This window comes from Glycine soja, chromosome 5 (assembly GCF_004193775.1).
Source record: "Glycine soja cultivar W05 chromosome 5, ASM419377v2, whole genome shotgun sequence".
NCBI classification, from domain to species: domain Eukaryota; kingdom Viridiplantae; phylum Streptophyta; class Magnoliopsida; order Fabales; family Fabaceae; genus Glycine; species Glycine soja.
In genome coordinates, this window is record NC_041006.1 from 490,784 (window position 1) to 509,133 (window position 18,350).

Sequence of the window (18,350 nt, forward strand, 5' to 3'; positions counted from 1 at the left end):
CGTTAAATACCATGTTTACAAATATAATATGTAGTCAAATGATTGGGTATAGAAATTAAGAGATAAATTATTAAATATGTTTATAAATTCATTAATATTATGTTATTTATTTTAAATAAAAACACTAAATAATTAAATTCAAATATCTATATATATATGTTTTAATTATTTCTATAATTAGTTTTCATTTCAAAAAAATATTTTTAATATATATAAATTTATATGAAAAGTCATATGTTTACCAAACATATATTGTATTATATTTAATAGGATGTCACATAAAGATAGAATGGAATACAAAATCAGTATGTGTTTATTCTATTTGTTTGTACAATTTTAGTGAAATTAAAAATATCACTTTAAAAAAAATTATGAGTAAATTTGTTTAAACTTAAAAAAATAATTTTAAAATAAGTGTTTTTCATATAAATATTTTTTTAAGAAGCAGATATAATTTGTTTTTTAAAATAAGTAAGAAATTATTTTTTTTAAGTAGAAATAATTTAGATAACAAAAAAATAATAAAAAAAAACTATTTATTTTATTAAAATAAATATTTATTTCAACAAATAAATTTAAACAAATTGATCCTATATCCTATTCTATTTTATTTTAAAATGTGATTTTGGATCCTTTGCCACGTAAAGCATTATTGTCGCATGAAATGTTGTTTAATGATTAAAATATTTATTGAGCTAACCCTTAATTGCCTAATCTTGGAAGAGGAAATCATTGACCTAGACCATATCCTCATGGCAAGGTTCCTTCCCATTAAACGAAACAAAAAAGGATAATCACAACATAGAACATTTAAACAAGCAATAAATTAATAATCACTATGCGATGACAATGTTTTATATAATTGTCAACTAAACTAACTGGAATAAAAGAAAGCAAGCGCCACAACCAACAAGTCATTGGTGCATGCTTGAAGTAGACTTTTGGCAGGTCAAGCAAGTAATAACAGCTAATTATTATTATTATTAGTAGTGTGTCTTTTACTTTTTGGGTGTAAAACCAATTTCTTTAGAAATAATATTGTTTCTTACCAAAAGGATATAAATACTTGGAAAGGAACACATTAGAAAGATGACATGAAAAGAAATAAAAATGATTATTGTTATCACAAAAAGAAGAGAAAAATGTTAGATGAGTCCGTGAGTGCAACACTTGAAATATAAAAAATCATTACTAAATTTCTTAAGTTGCGTCATATCATATGTCATGAGGATTGAAATCAGATGTTCTGGTGTCTTGTATTTTTCTTTTCTTTTTAAGGTATTATCTTTTAATTGCAAGAATAAGCGAGGAGAAAAATAGAGAGAAAAAACCCTAGCCATTAATTTGAGTCCATGGTATGGGCCGGCCTACCACAACGTGCTACCAATAAGATTCAACTCTAACATTACAGTTAAAATTCATCCGTATCGAAACTCAAAGAATGTGAATGATAGGTCAATCTAAATCTAGAAAAAAAGGGAATATTGTATAATCAATACATGTACAATAAAATCCTTGACTTTTAAAATATACTTGATATTATGTGCTTAAATGATACGTACTATGAAAGATATTTATACCATCATGGTACTCTAATTAAACTTTTGTTATAAAAACGAACAATTTTCAATTAAATAACAAAACCATTGCAATTAAATTCTAGCATTGTCCATTACCTGTGAACTGGTCACGATTTGCTACTGTTTGGCTCGTGTTTATAGCAAGTGTCACAATTTTTTTCTCTATAAATAGAGCTTCAACTTCCCGCTTTGTAGCAGCAGAAAATCTCTTACCTTCAAATCATTTCATTCTTCACCTTCTTATTACTTAATTTGTATCTCTGTGTCTCTTTGAAAATAAAGAATTATATGAATATGAAACTAAACACCATTGCATTGATCATTGGCATTGCATTTTCTGTGTGGTCTTCAAGCTGCACAGCTGCACGAGTCAGCCACTGGAGGAAACTCAAAGCTGCCTATGCTACAACTTTTAATGTGTTAGACTATGGTGCTAAAGGTGATGGACATGCAGACGATACAAAGGTACATGATTTCATATTCATTCCTTGTTAGCTAGCTCATGGATTCAATTTCACTTTTGCTGTCAGCCATTTCACTTTTCATAGATGATGACAAAAGTCAATGGCTTTTTCCTCAGCCTAGCTTGTTAACCTAAGAAAAAAGAAAAGAAAAGAAGCAGCCGTAGTTACACTTTTGTTCTCCTTATTATATCATTTTATGAATTTGTTTCTCCCATTTTTATTTTCATGAATTTGATATTTCATTATTTTAATTATACAATTTTGATCCATTTGTTTATTAAAAATCTAACATTTAATAGAAATGTTGACGTGACTTTGTATCATGTCCATGTCCACATGCATGAATGAATGGGTTAATATGACAGTGTGCGGTAAAATATCACCTTAACATTTATGTTAAGTATTGGATATTAAGTTAATAAATGAATCAAAACTACACAACTAAAATAGTGGAGGATTAAATTTGTGGAAAAAAAATACAGACCAAATTTGTAAAACAACTATACTACGAAACCAAAAGTTAATTAGGCTAACAAGTTTAAAAGAAGAAAAAAAAAATAAAACCTCCAGTTTGTTGCACTTATGGTAGCTTCTCATTAATTATATTTATTTCTATATAAGTATTAACTTGTTTCCATATTAAAAAACAGGCCTTTCAAAATGCATGGGTAGCTGCTTGTAAGGTGGAGGGCTCAACAATGGTTGTTCCATCTGGTTCTGTATTTTTGGTGAAACCAATCTCTTTCTCAGGCCCTAATTGTGAGCCAAACATTGTTTTTCAGGTGAAGGAATTAGTTCATCTCTTCCCACATTTTCCTCTCCTATATGTCACCCTACAAGCACTAGAACATAGGTCAATGGCCCTTTTTGACTTAATATTTTGTTTTTATTTCATATTTTTATGGCGAAGACATTTTTATGCAGATAAAAAAATTAATTATTTTTTACTCAAATTGAAGAATCCTTTAAATGTTGAAAGGATGTTTATTAGTTAAAAGTCATGTCCCTTGCCTTTAATATAATGTCCATTGGTTTAAAGATAAATTTTAATATAATATTAAAGTCTATAGTTCATTTTCTTGTAAGGAATATTGAAAAATCTCACGTTACCTACCTAAATTCCTAGTGCCAAATTATATACATGTTGGATAACTTTATGTAATGTCAGTTGATTTTAAAATGAAACTCACATATTATGTTCATAAAAATACATGTAGTTGGATGGCAAAATCATTGCACCTACAGGCTCTGCAGCTTGGGGATCTGGTACCTTGCAATGGCTTGAATTCTCAAAGCTTAACAAGATTACAATCAGAGGCAAAGGTGTCATTGATGGTCAAGGCTCTGTTTGGTGGAATAATGACTCTCCCACTTACAATCCCACAGAAGTGATGCTGGAAAGCAATGGAAGACTTCCTAGCACAAAACCAACAGTAAGAGTCCTTTTGTATCGTTGAACTTCTTAACATATTGAAACTGAAATTCTCATGTGCTATGCTATTAATTACTTCTTTATTATAATTAGGCACTCAGGTTCTATGGAAGTGATGGTGTAACAGTCACAGGCATAACAATTCAGAATAGTCAACAAACCCATCTCAAGTTTGACTCTTGCACAAATGTTCAAGTCTCTGGCATTAGCGTTTCATCACCTGGTGATAGCCCCAACACTGATGGAATTCACTTACAAAATTCTCAAAACGTGGTTATCTATAGCAGCACACTTGCTTGTGGTAAGCATAATAATTATATATAATATATACAAAAAATCAAAATCGTAAACGTATCATTTCATCATTTTGAATGAGATTTCAAACATAATTTACACAAACACTATCTCAGCTCGTGAATGAAATTATATTAATCTTGTATGGGTCCGCAGTCCAATATATATAACTTCTAAGTTCTAACTACCATGCTATGAGACCAACAAAATAAAATAAAGAGAAATTAAGCTCCGAGTTGCAGTCCCTTGTGAGGTCCACCTTCTCAACTTGTATACTAGTCACGAATCACAATCCAATTAATATAATTTCTAAATACCATGATATGAGACCAATATTAACAAAATAAAATAAATAGAAACACTAATAATACAATGGGGATACACAACATAGAGAGTGAAATCCATGTCATCCAATGATTTTTCATGTGAATTTTATACATAAAAAATGATTTAGAAGAAATTAAATCACTTTTTTCATTTCCTATCTTCTCTCCCTTCACGGATCAAAAATTGATACGTTTTGGTGACATTTTTTAATTGAGGAACAAATAAGGAGATAACAAGAAGTGTGTTATTATAGCATAGATATCTTCCCTCCTTTTATGGTGCAGCTGGTTTTTGCTGATGTATCATGTGTTCATTACCTGAGATATTAGTTTCTTTTGTTTGTTTTGTTTTTATTTTCATATGTATAAAAAAATATCATTCTTTAAATGAATAATAGAACCATAAATAAATCATCTCAAAATAATTGACTCATACTTAATTGAGTATAATTTTGATACACTTTTAGTATAATTTTTTTTGTATGATCAACTAAATAGAAATCACTCCACATAACTTTTTAAGAAATTAATACAGAAGTCAATAATTTAATTTCCTCCTTAATAGATATGAAATTGTTTAATTTTTGAAAGAAATCAACAAATTAAGCAGGGAAGTATGAACACTCAAACGTGGTCAATAATTTGTTCATATGAGTTAAATTTGTTGTACTAAATCGTGCAGGTGATGACTGTATCTCTATACAAACTGGTTGCTCGGACATATATGTACACAATGTCAATTGTGGGCCTGGCCATGGAATCAGCATTGGAAGTCTTGGAAGAGAGAACACCAAAGCCTGTGTTAGAAATGTCACCGTCCGAGATGTTACTATCCAAAATACTCTCACTGGTGTCAGAATTAAAACATGGCAGGTATAGTCAAGTGCCACCACCCTTTTTGTTTTACACCTTAGTAGGTTAGGTTACATTATTTTTCCAACTTTTACACTATTGTTAAGACCAATGATATATTGACATCTTTATCTTTCGAACACCTATTTTGAGGCCCAGTTATTGAGTTTTAGTCATTGATCCAACACATTGGCTTACTTTGTTAGGTCTGGAATCTGTAATCAAAGCAACACCTTTTTATTTTTTTATTTTATTTTATTTCTCTCTTGTCAATTATACCACTTATCATATCTATATTTTCTTGAAATGTCTATTAGCAATATAGTGTCCACCAATTATTTTCCATAGGTTAATTGAAAGTTTGTTTTTTTGTGTTCCACAGGGTGGGTCTGGCTCGGTCCAAAACATCATGTTCTCCAATGTTCAAGTTTCTGGGGTTCAAATTCCAATTTTGATCGACCAATACTATTGTGATGGTGGCAAGTGTAGGAATGAATCATCAGCTGTGGCAGTGTCAGCCATACATTATGTGAATATAAAGGGAACATACACTAAGCAGCCTATTTATTTTGCATGTAGTGACAACTTACCTTGCACTGGCATAACCCTTGATACCATACGGCTAGAATCAGCCCAAGAAACTAAAAATTCCAATGTTCCATTTTGTTGGGAAGCATATGGGGAGTTGAAGACCAAAACAGTCCCTCCCGTTGAATGTCTTCAGAGAGGAAACCCATCAAAAGCAGGTGGAATCAATTCTAAAATTGATTCTTGCTAAATTTATCAACACAATGTCAGGGATATATAGATTAACATTATTATATATACATACCATGGAAAGTTGTTACTAGTTAGTTATCATGATATCTTAAAATTAGTTCACATTCATGTAATATAATTCTCGATTCAGTGGATTGTAATATGTGTGCCGAAAAGATGTTGGGGGAGAAGATTTACTAGCCACCATATGCTTAGATTTAAAAATGTATCTAGTGGAAAGAATGAATTAGCCTTATGATATATCATTTTTTTCCCAATTTATGAGTGCCACAACCTTTTACTTTTTTTTTAAACTCAAAGTTAATGCAGTAGTGTAAGATTTTATTGCATTCACATGTGAATTTTTAACTCATAGGATTGACGTAATGGTGTAAAATTTTATTGTGTTGACATGCAGGAGAGCGATTTATTTAGTAGGAGAATTCATATTTGATTCTCTCTGTGTAAAATTTTTTTTAGATCAACAGCAATTATACATCGCAAACAAAATTAATCTTTAACTCGATAGGATAGGAGATGCCCATTATCTCTAACTTTGGGTAAACAAAAAGACTTTTACTTTTTTGGTGTTTTAATACGGGTCTAGGTTGTGGTGGGCCTATAAGAGTGACTTGCGAAGTAATCCTGACGAGACAACTAACTGAATCTAGAATCCTTGCTTGATATATACGAGCCATGATGAGCTAAGTAGAAGACAAGCAGTTCTGATTTGATTTATTCTTTGTTTGACATGTTTCTTACTCTCAACAAATATAGTGCAATTTGGTTTTTGTTATGTTCCAATTGAATTAAGCTGAGGTCCAGGTCAAATTCCGGGGTCTCTTGGCTGAAATGAGCTTGTGTTTGTTGAGGCTGAAGTTGTGTAGAAAATGAATAAGTAGCTACCAAATGCACTCAGGTGATCTTTCGCAGTAATAGAAGAAAACAAAGAAGGTTGAGAGTAAAATATGAAGTGAGAAAACTGATTCATTAAAATCTGAATGAATGAGTCAGTAATGGTACAAACTTGGTTTATATACAAAGAGCTAACTATTAACAGATACATGCGCATCTAATTAACTGTTTTAACTAACTGATACACGTGGCAACGTATCAGGTAACAGCCCCACCACCGTGAGTTTAGGGTTGATAAATGTCAACCATGCCCAGCTTGGATAGAAAGGACTGAAAGAGCCTAGGCAACAAGCTTTGGTAAAGATATCTGCTGTTTGCTCAACAGAAGCAAGAGGAAGTACTAAAGTAGTTGTAACAAAATCAAATGCTAAATTTAAATGAATTCATATCACTATAAACAATTTTTCAAAAAATGGATACATGGCAAATTTGTAAGTGTTTTTACACGTGGGAGAACAGGATTCTGTGAAAATCAAGATTCTTGGTGTTATGTGTGTCGAATTGTGTGACCAAGTGACACCATAATGTAATATAACATTACTGGTTATTGGTTAATGTATAGCTCTTGTTTGACAATGGTGTAGCATCCAATAAGGCTTTTTGGTTCCACAATGAATTGTTCATGAAATATACCCATTCTTTTGCTAGGAATGTCAATTCCAAGATCCTTGAAGTTTGGCAAGCCCTCTACTTGAATGCCATCTCCACATATGAGGAACTGATTTCCAATTATGAAGGATCCCGATACCCTAATTGCAACTCCATCTTCACCGTGAGCGCGGCATTGGAGCCTCTCAACAACATGCACCAACTTTTCAGGAGGCCAGTCACCAACTAATGTAGTTCTAATACTTGATAGAGATGTAAAGATATTACTTGGACCACAATGTTGTTTCCCAGAGAAACTACAAAATGTAGAAGGATAACTTTATTGTTAGTGAGGTCTAGAGAAGACTTTGGAAGGAATTTCATACAATTTCATAATCCATTCTTGATATATTGTAAATTGATTAACCATAATCTACTCAGTTTGACCAGGCCCTTGATAAAATGGAAAGTCCAGAAATCAATTTTACTAGATATACTCCATTTCATACGTCATACCAGAGCTAAATTAAGAACAAAAATTGTTGCTCTTACAGAAGCAATTTACTTTCAAGTGATTGTTTCTCTTGTATTTTTCTAAATCATAGTAAAAACTAAAAAGAGATCAACTGTAACAAATGACAATTTTTCTTGATGCAGAAACAAATATACAAAACAGTACACACCTGAAAATTGAGCTTTCGCTATATAAATTCTTTGTATGTTGCCACAAATCATCAGGTCCATCAAATAGCAAGTAATAATGTATTGTCAACATCTGGAGAGAAAAAATGCAAGGTAAAGATAATTTCCAATATTATGTAATTTCATGCCGTAGACAATGAATGAACCACATAACAAAAATAGTGTATCCATGCAAAACAAACTAATGAAATTCTAATTTTCTTCAAATGAATGCTTTAAAGAAAAAAAGAGCTTGTAATTTCATTTAGACATAGTTTGCAAGAAGGCCTAAAATAAATGATGCAGACTTAAGGCCTAAAATGAGCATTATAAACTTTATCTAATATCAGTGAAGCAACCTATGGAAAGCAAAATTTCAAACTGTAACTAATAGCCACTCATTGTGTTATGTTTTTTTACTTGCACAACAGAATAAAATATGTATGCAACCTCAAATAATATAATAATTGGAAGCTACTTACATCTGCTAAATCCTTCAATCTTTGTGTAGGATCAAAAACGCTTCGAACAAATCCTGCCAAATCAACCTTGGCATCATCATGCTTTGTGATAAAGGGGTGCGAAAGCAGCTGCAATAGGGAAACACTGAATTACCAACTTCAAGCCATCATGTATATGTCCAATGAAGTGTATAAAGACAAGATTGACTTTGTAAGCTGTATCTAGTGGTGTCTGACAAGATTGACTTTGTAAGCTGTATCTAGTGGTTTCAACAGCCACAAAATTGCATAGCATAGATGCCAGACACCATGCTCATATCACATTAAGGTTTATCTCATTTTCCTCACCTGCTCTGCTGTTGGCCTAGTATCTGGATCCTTTTGTAAGCAAGCATCAACAAAAGAGCAGAATTCAGGTGAAAACTTGTTTTTCAATGGTGATGGTGATGGATCATCCAGGATCTGTCACAAAACAAAGTATAATTATTTGCAGACAGAAAAAGTACATGTGAAATCAGATTACTAGAATGAAATAGTCATTCATGTGTAGCAGGGTTTGGACATATTTCTATATCATTGAGCATAATAAATGCCCATTATTTACCATGTACTGGCAAAGAACTCAAAATTCAGATGTACAAACTTGGGAAGATTTATTTTGAGTAACATTGTATGCCATATTGAACATAATATGAATCATCTCATTTATCTGAAATTTATGGCATATTGCAATGCTAAATTAGATATAATTTGTTTCCTTTTGTGTGATTACTGCTATTATTTTAGATGAAAAGTTTTTCTACAAGTGATAAGAAAAAGACATGTAAATAAATGGTCAACAAGGACGTTCTTCTCAGAAAACATGCACATTCAATCATACAAAAGGAAAAAAAATAGCATAAATAAGCATTGGCACACACACCTGCAACATAAGATTGACAGGACCTTCATTTGCAGTATACGGGAATTCTCCTGTCCCACACTCAAAAAGTGCAAGACCAAGGCTCCAAATATCAGCTGGATAAGAATAGCTTTCATTTCGAATCCTCTCAGGTGACATATATGTAACAGTTCCAACAAATGTAGCACACTACAAAGTAGCAATTTTTTTATGAACATGGATTTCATAGAATGGTTGTAATAATGACTAAACAATAAAGCTGACATTTGCAAACAATTTCATGGAAGCAACAAGTGACAATAAACTAAGACTGATGGAATATACTAACCATTGCCACTGAATTCTCTAAGCCGGCACTAATACCAAAATCAGTAATCTTTGGCTCCCCCTTGAGATTTACTAGTAGATTGGCAGGCTTTATGTCTCTGTGAACTAGATGTCTAACTCCATGGAGATAGCTTAGACCCTTCCAAAAGATAAAAGGCCAAGTAGCATATCTTAGTGCATTTTGAAATTAAAAACTGAAAACAAAAATACAGATATTATTTTCATTACATGCAGGAGCTTCTGAAACATGGAAGATAGAATAGGTTCAGGTATCCTTCTATGCATTCGTAAGATATCTGCAAGCGATCCTCCATCCATGTACTCCAAAGCTATGCTTATCTGTCCAGAGTCTGGAGTGTAAAATGCCCCATGAAATTCTACAAGACCCTCATAACACGGTGCTTCACATAATGTCCTTATCTCAGTAAGGAGCTGCTGCCTTTTCTCCTAATTGGCACAAAGAAATACAACCATTAGGCAAAAGGGTGATTTTTACAATTTGACCTTTTAAAATTTTGAATAAAGAGACTATAAATAGAGTTTAATTTTCATACACCGTCCGCATAATTTTTTTTATATTGTGATTAAAAATAACCCTAGATATGACTTTTAAAGTAATTACTACAAAAAGTAAATAATAGTTTTTACATTGCCATCCGATTACAAAGCATCATTTATGGTAAGTTTATTGACTTTTACAATAATTACTTTAAAGCTATATTAACAATAATTTCTTATTGGTTGACAATGTAATATTTTTACACACATAGTGCATAGAAATTAAACTCTATTACAAAAAGTCATCAATCTTATCATACAAGGCAATGTATAATTACATTACAATGTAAAAAACTTTTACACTATCAGTCTAAAAAACCTTCACACAGTGCATGCATTCTAATTAAATTCTTACAAAGAATTACAAGTAACATGGAAAGGCGTAGTCCTACCCCACACGAGATTGATATTAAAATTTTCAAACAAGTGAATTTATAGTGAAATGCAACAAAAGGGGCACGAAACAATACCTTCTCGAAGATGTTGATCTTCTTTAATGCCAGAATCCTATGTGTTGGTATATGTATAGCTCTCTGCACAACACTACTGGCACCACTCCCTATTGCTCCAAAGATTCTCATCTCATGAGAACCACACCTATACGTTTTCTCACTGTGATCAGTTTCATCCACGGACCTAGATGTGCACTTCTGCAACCCAAGCTCGTTGATATTGTACACCCCATATGATCTACTCAACAAGTTCACAGTCCCACCATCCGAGAACTTCTCAATTGAATCAATCAACCAAAACCAAAAAACAAAATAACAAAAAAAAATATATTAGACAAAACCATCCAAACCCTTTTTAATATTATTAAGACCATGTTTGGATAAAGAGTAATGAGTGAGAGAAGGTTACTGTGTAAGAATCACAAGGGTCCAACGTTGAACTTGATGAGAACCCCTTCTCGGCATCAAATAAAGGTGCAAGCTTTTTTCTCAATTCCTCCAACCCAGACATTGTTGTGAGGATTCACATCAAAAAATTGAATGTGGTCTCAAAAGGAAACAAACCCGAGAAGCTGTGACCCTTTTGCAGTTGTGATCTAAGGCAAAAAACAAAAGGGGTTTCAGTTTTAATGGGCAATTTAAGGTTTTTGCGTGGGTTATTGGGGTGGAAAGGAACAAAGGAACAGAATGTGTTTGTGAGATTCAAGGTAAAAGTAAGCGGTGTTGCCAACGTCAGGGTACTCAAACTCGTGCGTGGGTTTCTGTGTCACCCGGACCGTGTTTAGCAGTAATTAGGTCTAAAGCAAAATTTATATTTAAGTTTTAATTTATTATCATTATTTTATTTATTTTTCTATATTCATTAAAATTTAATCTTTTTTAATATATAAACGACAAATTCAATCAACGGTAATATTATATAAGATTTAAATAGTTTTAGTTTTAATTTTTTTCGACAATAATTATAATTACAAAAAAGACTATTAATGATATTTTAGAAACAATGCATGATTTAGAAAAAATATTTTTTTACATAATATAATACTTCAATTAGAGTATAATTATTTAGTATGCACTTTTGCAATATCTTTATTTTTAAAAATAAATCAAGAGCAATATACTATTTTTTTAACTTTTAAAATTTAAATAAAAATTAATCATGATTTAATATTTAAAAATGTGTTCAAATTAACTTTCAATTAAAGATATTCTTTTAAATATAAAATGATTGATACAAACAGAATTTTAGTTAAATATATAAGATGTTGACATCAACATTTGCACCAAAATATTTTTTCATATGTTCAATAATTTAGGAAGGAGATGTAAAATAATTTTCTTAACTTTCTTAAATAAATAATAAAATTACATTTAAATTATTTATAATAATACTTACATCTATATTTAATACCTGTGGTCTTTTTGAAGCAATAATATTTGTGGTCTTATTAATAAAAATAAAAGTATATAATATATTATACTATAACAGAATTTATCATTTAATAATTTAAATTAATAAAAATTATTTTATTAAAAAACGTATAAAATTATTGAGGTCCAAAAAAAACAATTGTAGGTTTGAGGTCTCAATGGCCTAGTGATTTACAGGTCCTGTATGTCACACACGAAAATCAAAGGCTGCATATACAGAGTGTATTTTTTTTCCCTCGCAAGTGGTTTATTCTTCTGTAATACACTATTCTAACTATTTAGTATTGATCGTACAGTCTAATCTTTATACATTTACTGCATAATAAGTTTTAAATGATTAACAATCAAAATTCATAATTTTACTTTTAAAATAATTATTATAAAAATTAATATATATCAAACTAAATTGAGATTGAATGATAATATATACTTATTATCCATGTAAAATGTTTTATCTATTGTTAATCAATTAGAAATTAGTCTATCAATAACTTTTGAAATTCTTATAAAATTAAATAATTTTCAATTAAATGACAATCTATGATCAGATGTCAAGGAAAAAAATATTTACATTATTAGTATATTTTAATTAAATTCTTATAGTATTATTATAAAAATATTGTTATATAATTTTTTACTTGTTTTAAAATGGTCTCCATTATTATTTGTTTAAGTATATAATAGTTTCAAGGTAGAATAACTTTTAGTCTCTTTATTTTCGGTCAAGACTTTGTTGTCACTTCGAAAATTTGGCTTAGAATCCAGAGTGAAAAATTATTATTCATTTATTTTGAGTTGATTTTTCTATTTGGAGTATGAAATTCCTTGTAGAGTGTCTTTTCTTTATCGGGAAAAACTAAAGCAAACCAGGATCGCAACCTGGTCACAGAATTCATCTCATTTTAAGTTTTGGTGAAGAAATTTCTGCACAATTAAAACAATATATTACGACTTTGGTAGAGTAGGAGGATTCACCATATACTCATATTTCAAAGGAAATGAATTCAGGAATAAAGTATACGAATTGTGAATAACTATAACCAAATGCTTTGGGATGATCATGGGCATATGGGTTCAGAGAAATTTTGGCAAATAAAGTCACCAACACTACAAGGCTGAGTGTGAGTTAGCCTCTGCCTTTTTTTTTTTTTTTTTATCTAAATCAATGATGCAGAAAGTTATATAATGAATATGATAAGAAGTATTGTCCCCGTATCAATCAATCAAATTTGGCGAATAAATAATATTATTCATAAAAAAATGAAAAAAGTAGAATTTATATTTAGTGTGTACTATTAATCAATTCAAATTACCATATATGATATATAAATAAAAATATTATATATATATATATATACACATTATTTTTTGCTTGAAAATATGTTATAATAGCTCGTGGTTAAGTTTTTTCTTGAGACTTAAATGATCAAAGTTCAAATTTTGCTTGTGTCAAATTTTTAATTTTGTTAAAAAAGAGGATAAATAATTAAATTTAATATAAATATTAAATATGTTATCAAAAGAGAACAAACATGCTCCAACCATAAAGCCGAAAGGATCCCTCCAAGTTACACCGGCCCAATTACATATTTTATGTTTTATCCTATGTGTAACTCAACCTGGGTCCGGTGAACCATTGAATCACAATCGGACCAATTTGACCACTTGGGTTGGTCCAATTTTTAACACTTTTAATTCTTTATGTTTTAGATTATATTTAGCTGGATCATTTTTGTTTTTAAAAAGTTTAATTTAATAATTTATATTTTTAAAGTGAGTCAAAATAGTTGTTATCAAACAATGATAATTTTCGATTTTTTGAGATACAATTTTGAAAAATCTAATATTAAATTCTTTTCTAGTCCCTTTTAGACATATTTTTCATGATCATTAGTTGAATTTTATAAATAAGTGAATCTAACCGAGATAAGTTTTATATTTCAATTTAATTAAAAAAATTCAAAATCACGTTCTAAAATATATACATATATATATATATATATATATATATATATATATATATATATATATATATATATATATAATCAATCAACATCAAGAGTTTAATTTAATACATTTACTTTTAAAATAAGTATTATGAAAATAAATAATTTTTAATTATATGGCAATTACTAATAATTTGATGACAAAGACAAAAAGTTGTTCTAATTAAATTCTAACATCAAATGCATTGTCCATTGCCTGTGAACTATACTGTGTGGCTCGTCTGCATGACAATTAACAAGTGTTACAAAAGCTTTTTCTATAAATAGAGCTTCACCTTCTTATTACTTAATTTGTATCTCTGTGTCTCTTTGAAAATGAAGAATTATATGAATATGAAACTAAACAGCATTGCATTGGTCATTGGCATTGCATTTTCTGTGTGGTCTTCAAGCTGCACAGCTGCACGAGTCAGCCACTGGAGGAAACTTAAAGCTGCCTATGCTACAACTTTTAATGTGTTAGACTATGGTGCTAAAGGTGATGGACATGCAGATGATACAAAGGTACATGATTTCATATTCATTCCTTGTTAGCTAGCTCATGGATTCAATTTCACTTTTGCTGTCAGCCATTTCACTTTTCATACAGAGTGAACCTCAAAAAATTACAATATGATAAGAATTCTATGTTTGGAATAATTTTGTTACTTAGATGTGAATGGCTGCTTAACCTAAGAAAATATTAAAAAGGAAAAGATAGCGACAAAACTTAAATATAGTTTTATATGTATTTTCGGTGCATTTTTTTAATCGAAATTAGAATTTTATCTCAGTAATCTATATTGACCTTTAATGCAAAGTAGTGTTATGCCAATTATCAAAGTAAAACTCTAATTCTAATTAAAGAATAACAGCAAAAACGCCTAAAAGAGTGCATCTAAGTTTTGTTCAAGTGATAAACACCTAGTTTGTGAGTGTGTATTTTTTGCACCAAGGTAGCTTCTCATTAACTTGGTTCCACATTAAAAAAACAGGCCTTTGAAGATGCATGGGCAGCTGCTTGTAAGGTGGAGGGTTCAACAATGGTTGTTCCATCTGATTCTGTATTTTTGGTGAAACCAATCTCTTTCTCAGGCCCTAATTGTGAGCCAAACATTGTTTTTCAGGTGAAGGAATTAGTCCTATCTCTCTCCTATATGTGATCCTACAAGCACAAGAACATAGGCCAAGGGCCCTTCTGGATTTCTTTTGAGAAAATATTATTTTTTATTTTATATTTTTACTAATATTCATCTGAGTTTAATTTATGTGCATTACTATTTTTTTAAAAAAATTATACTGTCTCTCAATTAATTATAAATCATGATTGATAATTTAATATAATTTTTAAAATAATTATTATAAAAATCAACAAACTTAATTATCATAAATAACAATTTGTGATTACATGGACCATCTACTTTAATCATAAAAAGACAAAACGATGAAGACATTTTTACAATTACAAGTGAGAACAAAATTTTTCAAAACAATTTTGTTTTCCTAAAACTCAAGAAAATCTTTTTTTCAGAAATGTTGAAAGGATGCTTATGTTTATAAAAGTCATGCAACTGGATGGTAAAATCGTTGCACCTACAAGCTCTGAAGCTTGGGGCTCTGGTACCTTGCAATGACTTGAATTCTCAAAGCTTAACAAGATAACAATCAAAGGTAAAGGTGTCATTGATGGTCAAGGCTCTGTTTGGTGGAATGACTCTCCCACTTACAATCCGACAAAAGTGATGGTGGAAAGCAGTGGAAGACTTCCAAGCACAAGACCAACAGTAACAGTACTCCTTGGTTCATTGAACTTCTCTTAACACTGAATTTAAAATTCTCATGTGTTCTGTTATTATTTCTTTGAGTTAAATATGACTTTTGTTTTAATTCTACAAAAAATTTATTCATCATTTTAGTCCTTACATTTAAAAAAAAAAACCCTTTTAGTTTTTAATTAGATACTAATTAAAATACATTTCTTTTAATAAATATAAGAAATAAAAGTGATTCAAAATTTGTGATATTTTAAGAGAGCAAAATCACACTTTAACCCTTCTTTATTACGATTATATACTGGCACTTAGGTTCTATGGAAGTGATGAGTCACAGGTATAACAATTCAGAACAGTCAACAGACCCATCTAAAATTTGACTCTTGCACACACGTTCAGGTCTATGATATAAATGTTTCATCACCTGGTGATAGCCCCAAAACTGATGGAATTCACTTACAAAACTCCCAAGGTGTGGTCATCTATAGCAGCACACTTGCTTCTGGTAAGCATAATCCTGAAAGAAATCAAAATCTTAAATGTATCATTTCATCATCTTGAATGAGATATACACTATCCAATCTCGTGAAAGCAAATATTAATAATCCTTTGTATGGGTCCAAAGTCTCAACTTTTATTGGTCACCATCCAATATAACTTCTAACTACCATCTTATGAGAAGAAGAAAAAAAACTACTAACAGTATAAATATTATATGAGTTTGTTTAAAGTTAAAAAAAATAACTTTAAAATAAGTAAAATATTATTATTTTTAAATAAAAATAATTTAAACAAATACACTAAAAAATAAAAATAAAAAATTATTTTTATTAAAATAAATACTTATTTCAACAAATAAATTTAAACAAAATGACCTATATCATCTTCTCGTGAATGCCAAAAAATTAAGCACCGATTGGGTGGGTGATGGGTCCACCTTCTCAACTTGTTTATTAATTAGTCACATAATCCAATATAATTTTCAAATACTACCATGATATGAAACCAACAAAATAAAAAAAGAGAAATAGTGATAATACAATGGGGATACTTTTCGCAATGATACTCTCGGACATATATGTACACAATGTCAATTGTGGGCCTGGCCATGGAATCAGCATTGGAAGTCTTGGCAAAGAGAACACCAAAGCCTGTGTTAGAAATGTCACTGTCCAAGATGTTACTATCCAAAATACCCTCACTGGTGTGAGAATTTAAACATGGCAGGTATAGTCACGTACTCACGTGCCATCACTCTTTTTCCACCTTTGTAAGTTACATTATTTTTTTCCATCTTAGTAAGTTTCACTATAGTTCTTTTTTTAGGAACACTAACAATAGTCATATAGTAGTGGTGACACGTGAGTACGTAACTATACTTGAAAAACAACACTAGTCCTTAAAGGTGAAATATTTTAGGGAGTCTTCACATATTCTCACGAGTTGAGACTTCAATGCTGAACTCAGTATATGCAAGATACAGATAGAGGATACAAATTTGTGAGAGACTAATTCAAACCTTATTATGTATGTTTATACCATTTTTTAATTCGATTATTTCACTGTTTCTTATGTTAGGTGGCATGAAAAATGACTCATTGGATAACATCCCTACCTTTAATGAATTTTTAGTCATGATCCTGTGTTTCGCATATGAATTGAGGTTCCTTCACCATTGAAAGGTTCCAATTATATGACTTTTGAAACCTAGTTATTAGGCCAATGCATTGGCTTAATTTGTCAAATTAGGTCAAGAATCTAAAGAGACGTCCAAGATAATCCCTTTTATTTTTCTCTCTTCGTATCATGCTTTATATCATCATGCATCATATTTATACTTTCTTTCAATTTGATGTCAATTAGCAATCACCAATTCTTTTCCATAGGTTAATTGAAAGTTGTTTTTATTTGTATTGCAAAGGGTGGCTCTGGCTCTGTCCAAAACATCATGTTCTCCCATGTTCAAGTTTCAGGGGTTAAGACTCCGATTTTGATTGACCAATACTATTGCGAGGGTGGCAAGCGTGGGAATGAATCATCAGCTGTGGCAGTATCAAGCATACATTATGTAAACATAAAGGGAACATACACTAAGGTGCCTATTTATTTTGCCTGTAGTGACAACTTACCTTGTACTGGCATAACCCTTGACACCATACAACTAGAATCAACTCAAACTCAAAATTCCAATGTTACTTTTTGTTGGGAAGCATATGGGGAGTTGAAGACCATAACAGTCCCTCCTGTTAAATGTCTTCAGAGAGGAAACCCACCAAGCACAGGAATCAATTCTAAGATAGATTCTTGCTGAATTTAACAACACAAAGTCAAGGATATTGTTGCAAAACTGAGGAAAATAAATATAAGAAACATTTATGTTAATGGATCACAAACTACTACATAAATAAACTTGACAAAATTTATATATTTTTTCATGTTTATTGATCTTTTCACTTATATGGTATTTGTCTTTTTTTATTTATATTCAAGTTTATTATTATTTTTTTTGCTTATATGGTATTTATCTTTTTTTATTTATATTCAATTTGGGAAGAAGATTTACAAGTATATT

At 30.5% G+C, this 18,350-nt stretch overlaps 2 protein-coding genes and 1 pseudogene across 2 annotated transcripts; 2 read left to right on the forward strand and 1 right to left on the reverse strand.

Annotated features, from left to right (window-relative positions):
* The first annotated feature begins 1,765 nt into the window (after positions 1-1,765).
* LOC114411669 (polygalacturonase At1g48100-like) lies at positions 1,766-5,987 on the forward strand. The gene is made up of 6 exons (XM_028375319.1): positions 1,766-2,045; positions 2,695-2,826; positions 3,262-3,477; positions 3,570-3,777; positions 4,779-4,969; positions 5,331-5,987. Exons 1-6 carry the CDS (start codon positions 1,869-1,871, stop codon positions 5,724-5,726), a joined length of 1,320 nt encoding a protein of 439 aa, XP_028231120.1. The 5' UTR covers positions 1,766-1,868; the 3' UTR covers positions 5,727-5,987.
* Positions 5,988-6,971: 984 nt separating this feature from the next.
* LOC114411670 (mitogen-activated protein kinase kinase 3-like) lies at positions 6,972-11,360 on the reverse strand. The gene is made up of 9 exons (XM_028375320.1): positions 11,000-11,360; positions 10,609-10,863; positions 9,809-10,027; positions 9,582-9,719; positions 9,275-9,442; positions 8,701-8,814; positions 8,374-8,481; positions 7,894-7,985; positions 6,972-7,527 (listed from the first exon to the last, which is right to left on the reverse strand). Exons 1-9 carry the CDS (start codon positions 11,099-11,101, stop codon positions 7,167-7,169), a joined length of 1,557 nt encoding a protein of 518 aa, XP_028231121.1. The 5' UTR covers positions 11,102-11,360; the 3' UTR covers positions 6,972-7,166.
* Positions 11,361-14,302: 2,942 nt separating this feature from the next.
* Positions 14,303-18,089, forward strand: LOC114411672 (annotated as a pseudogene).
* Positions 18,090-18,350: the final 261 nt, after the last annotated feature.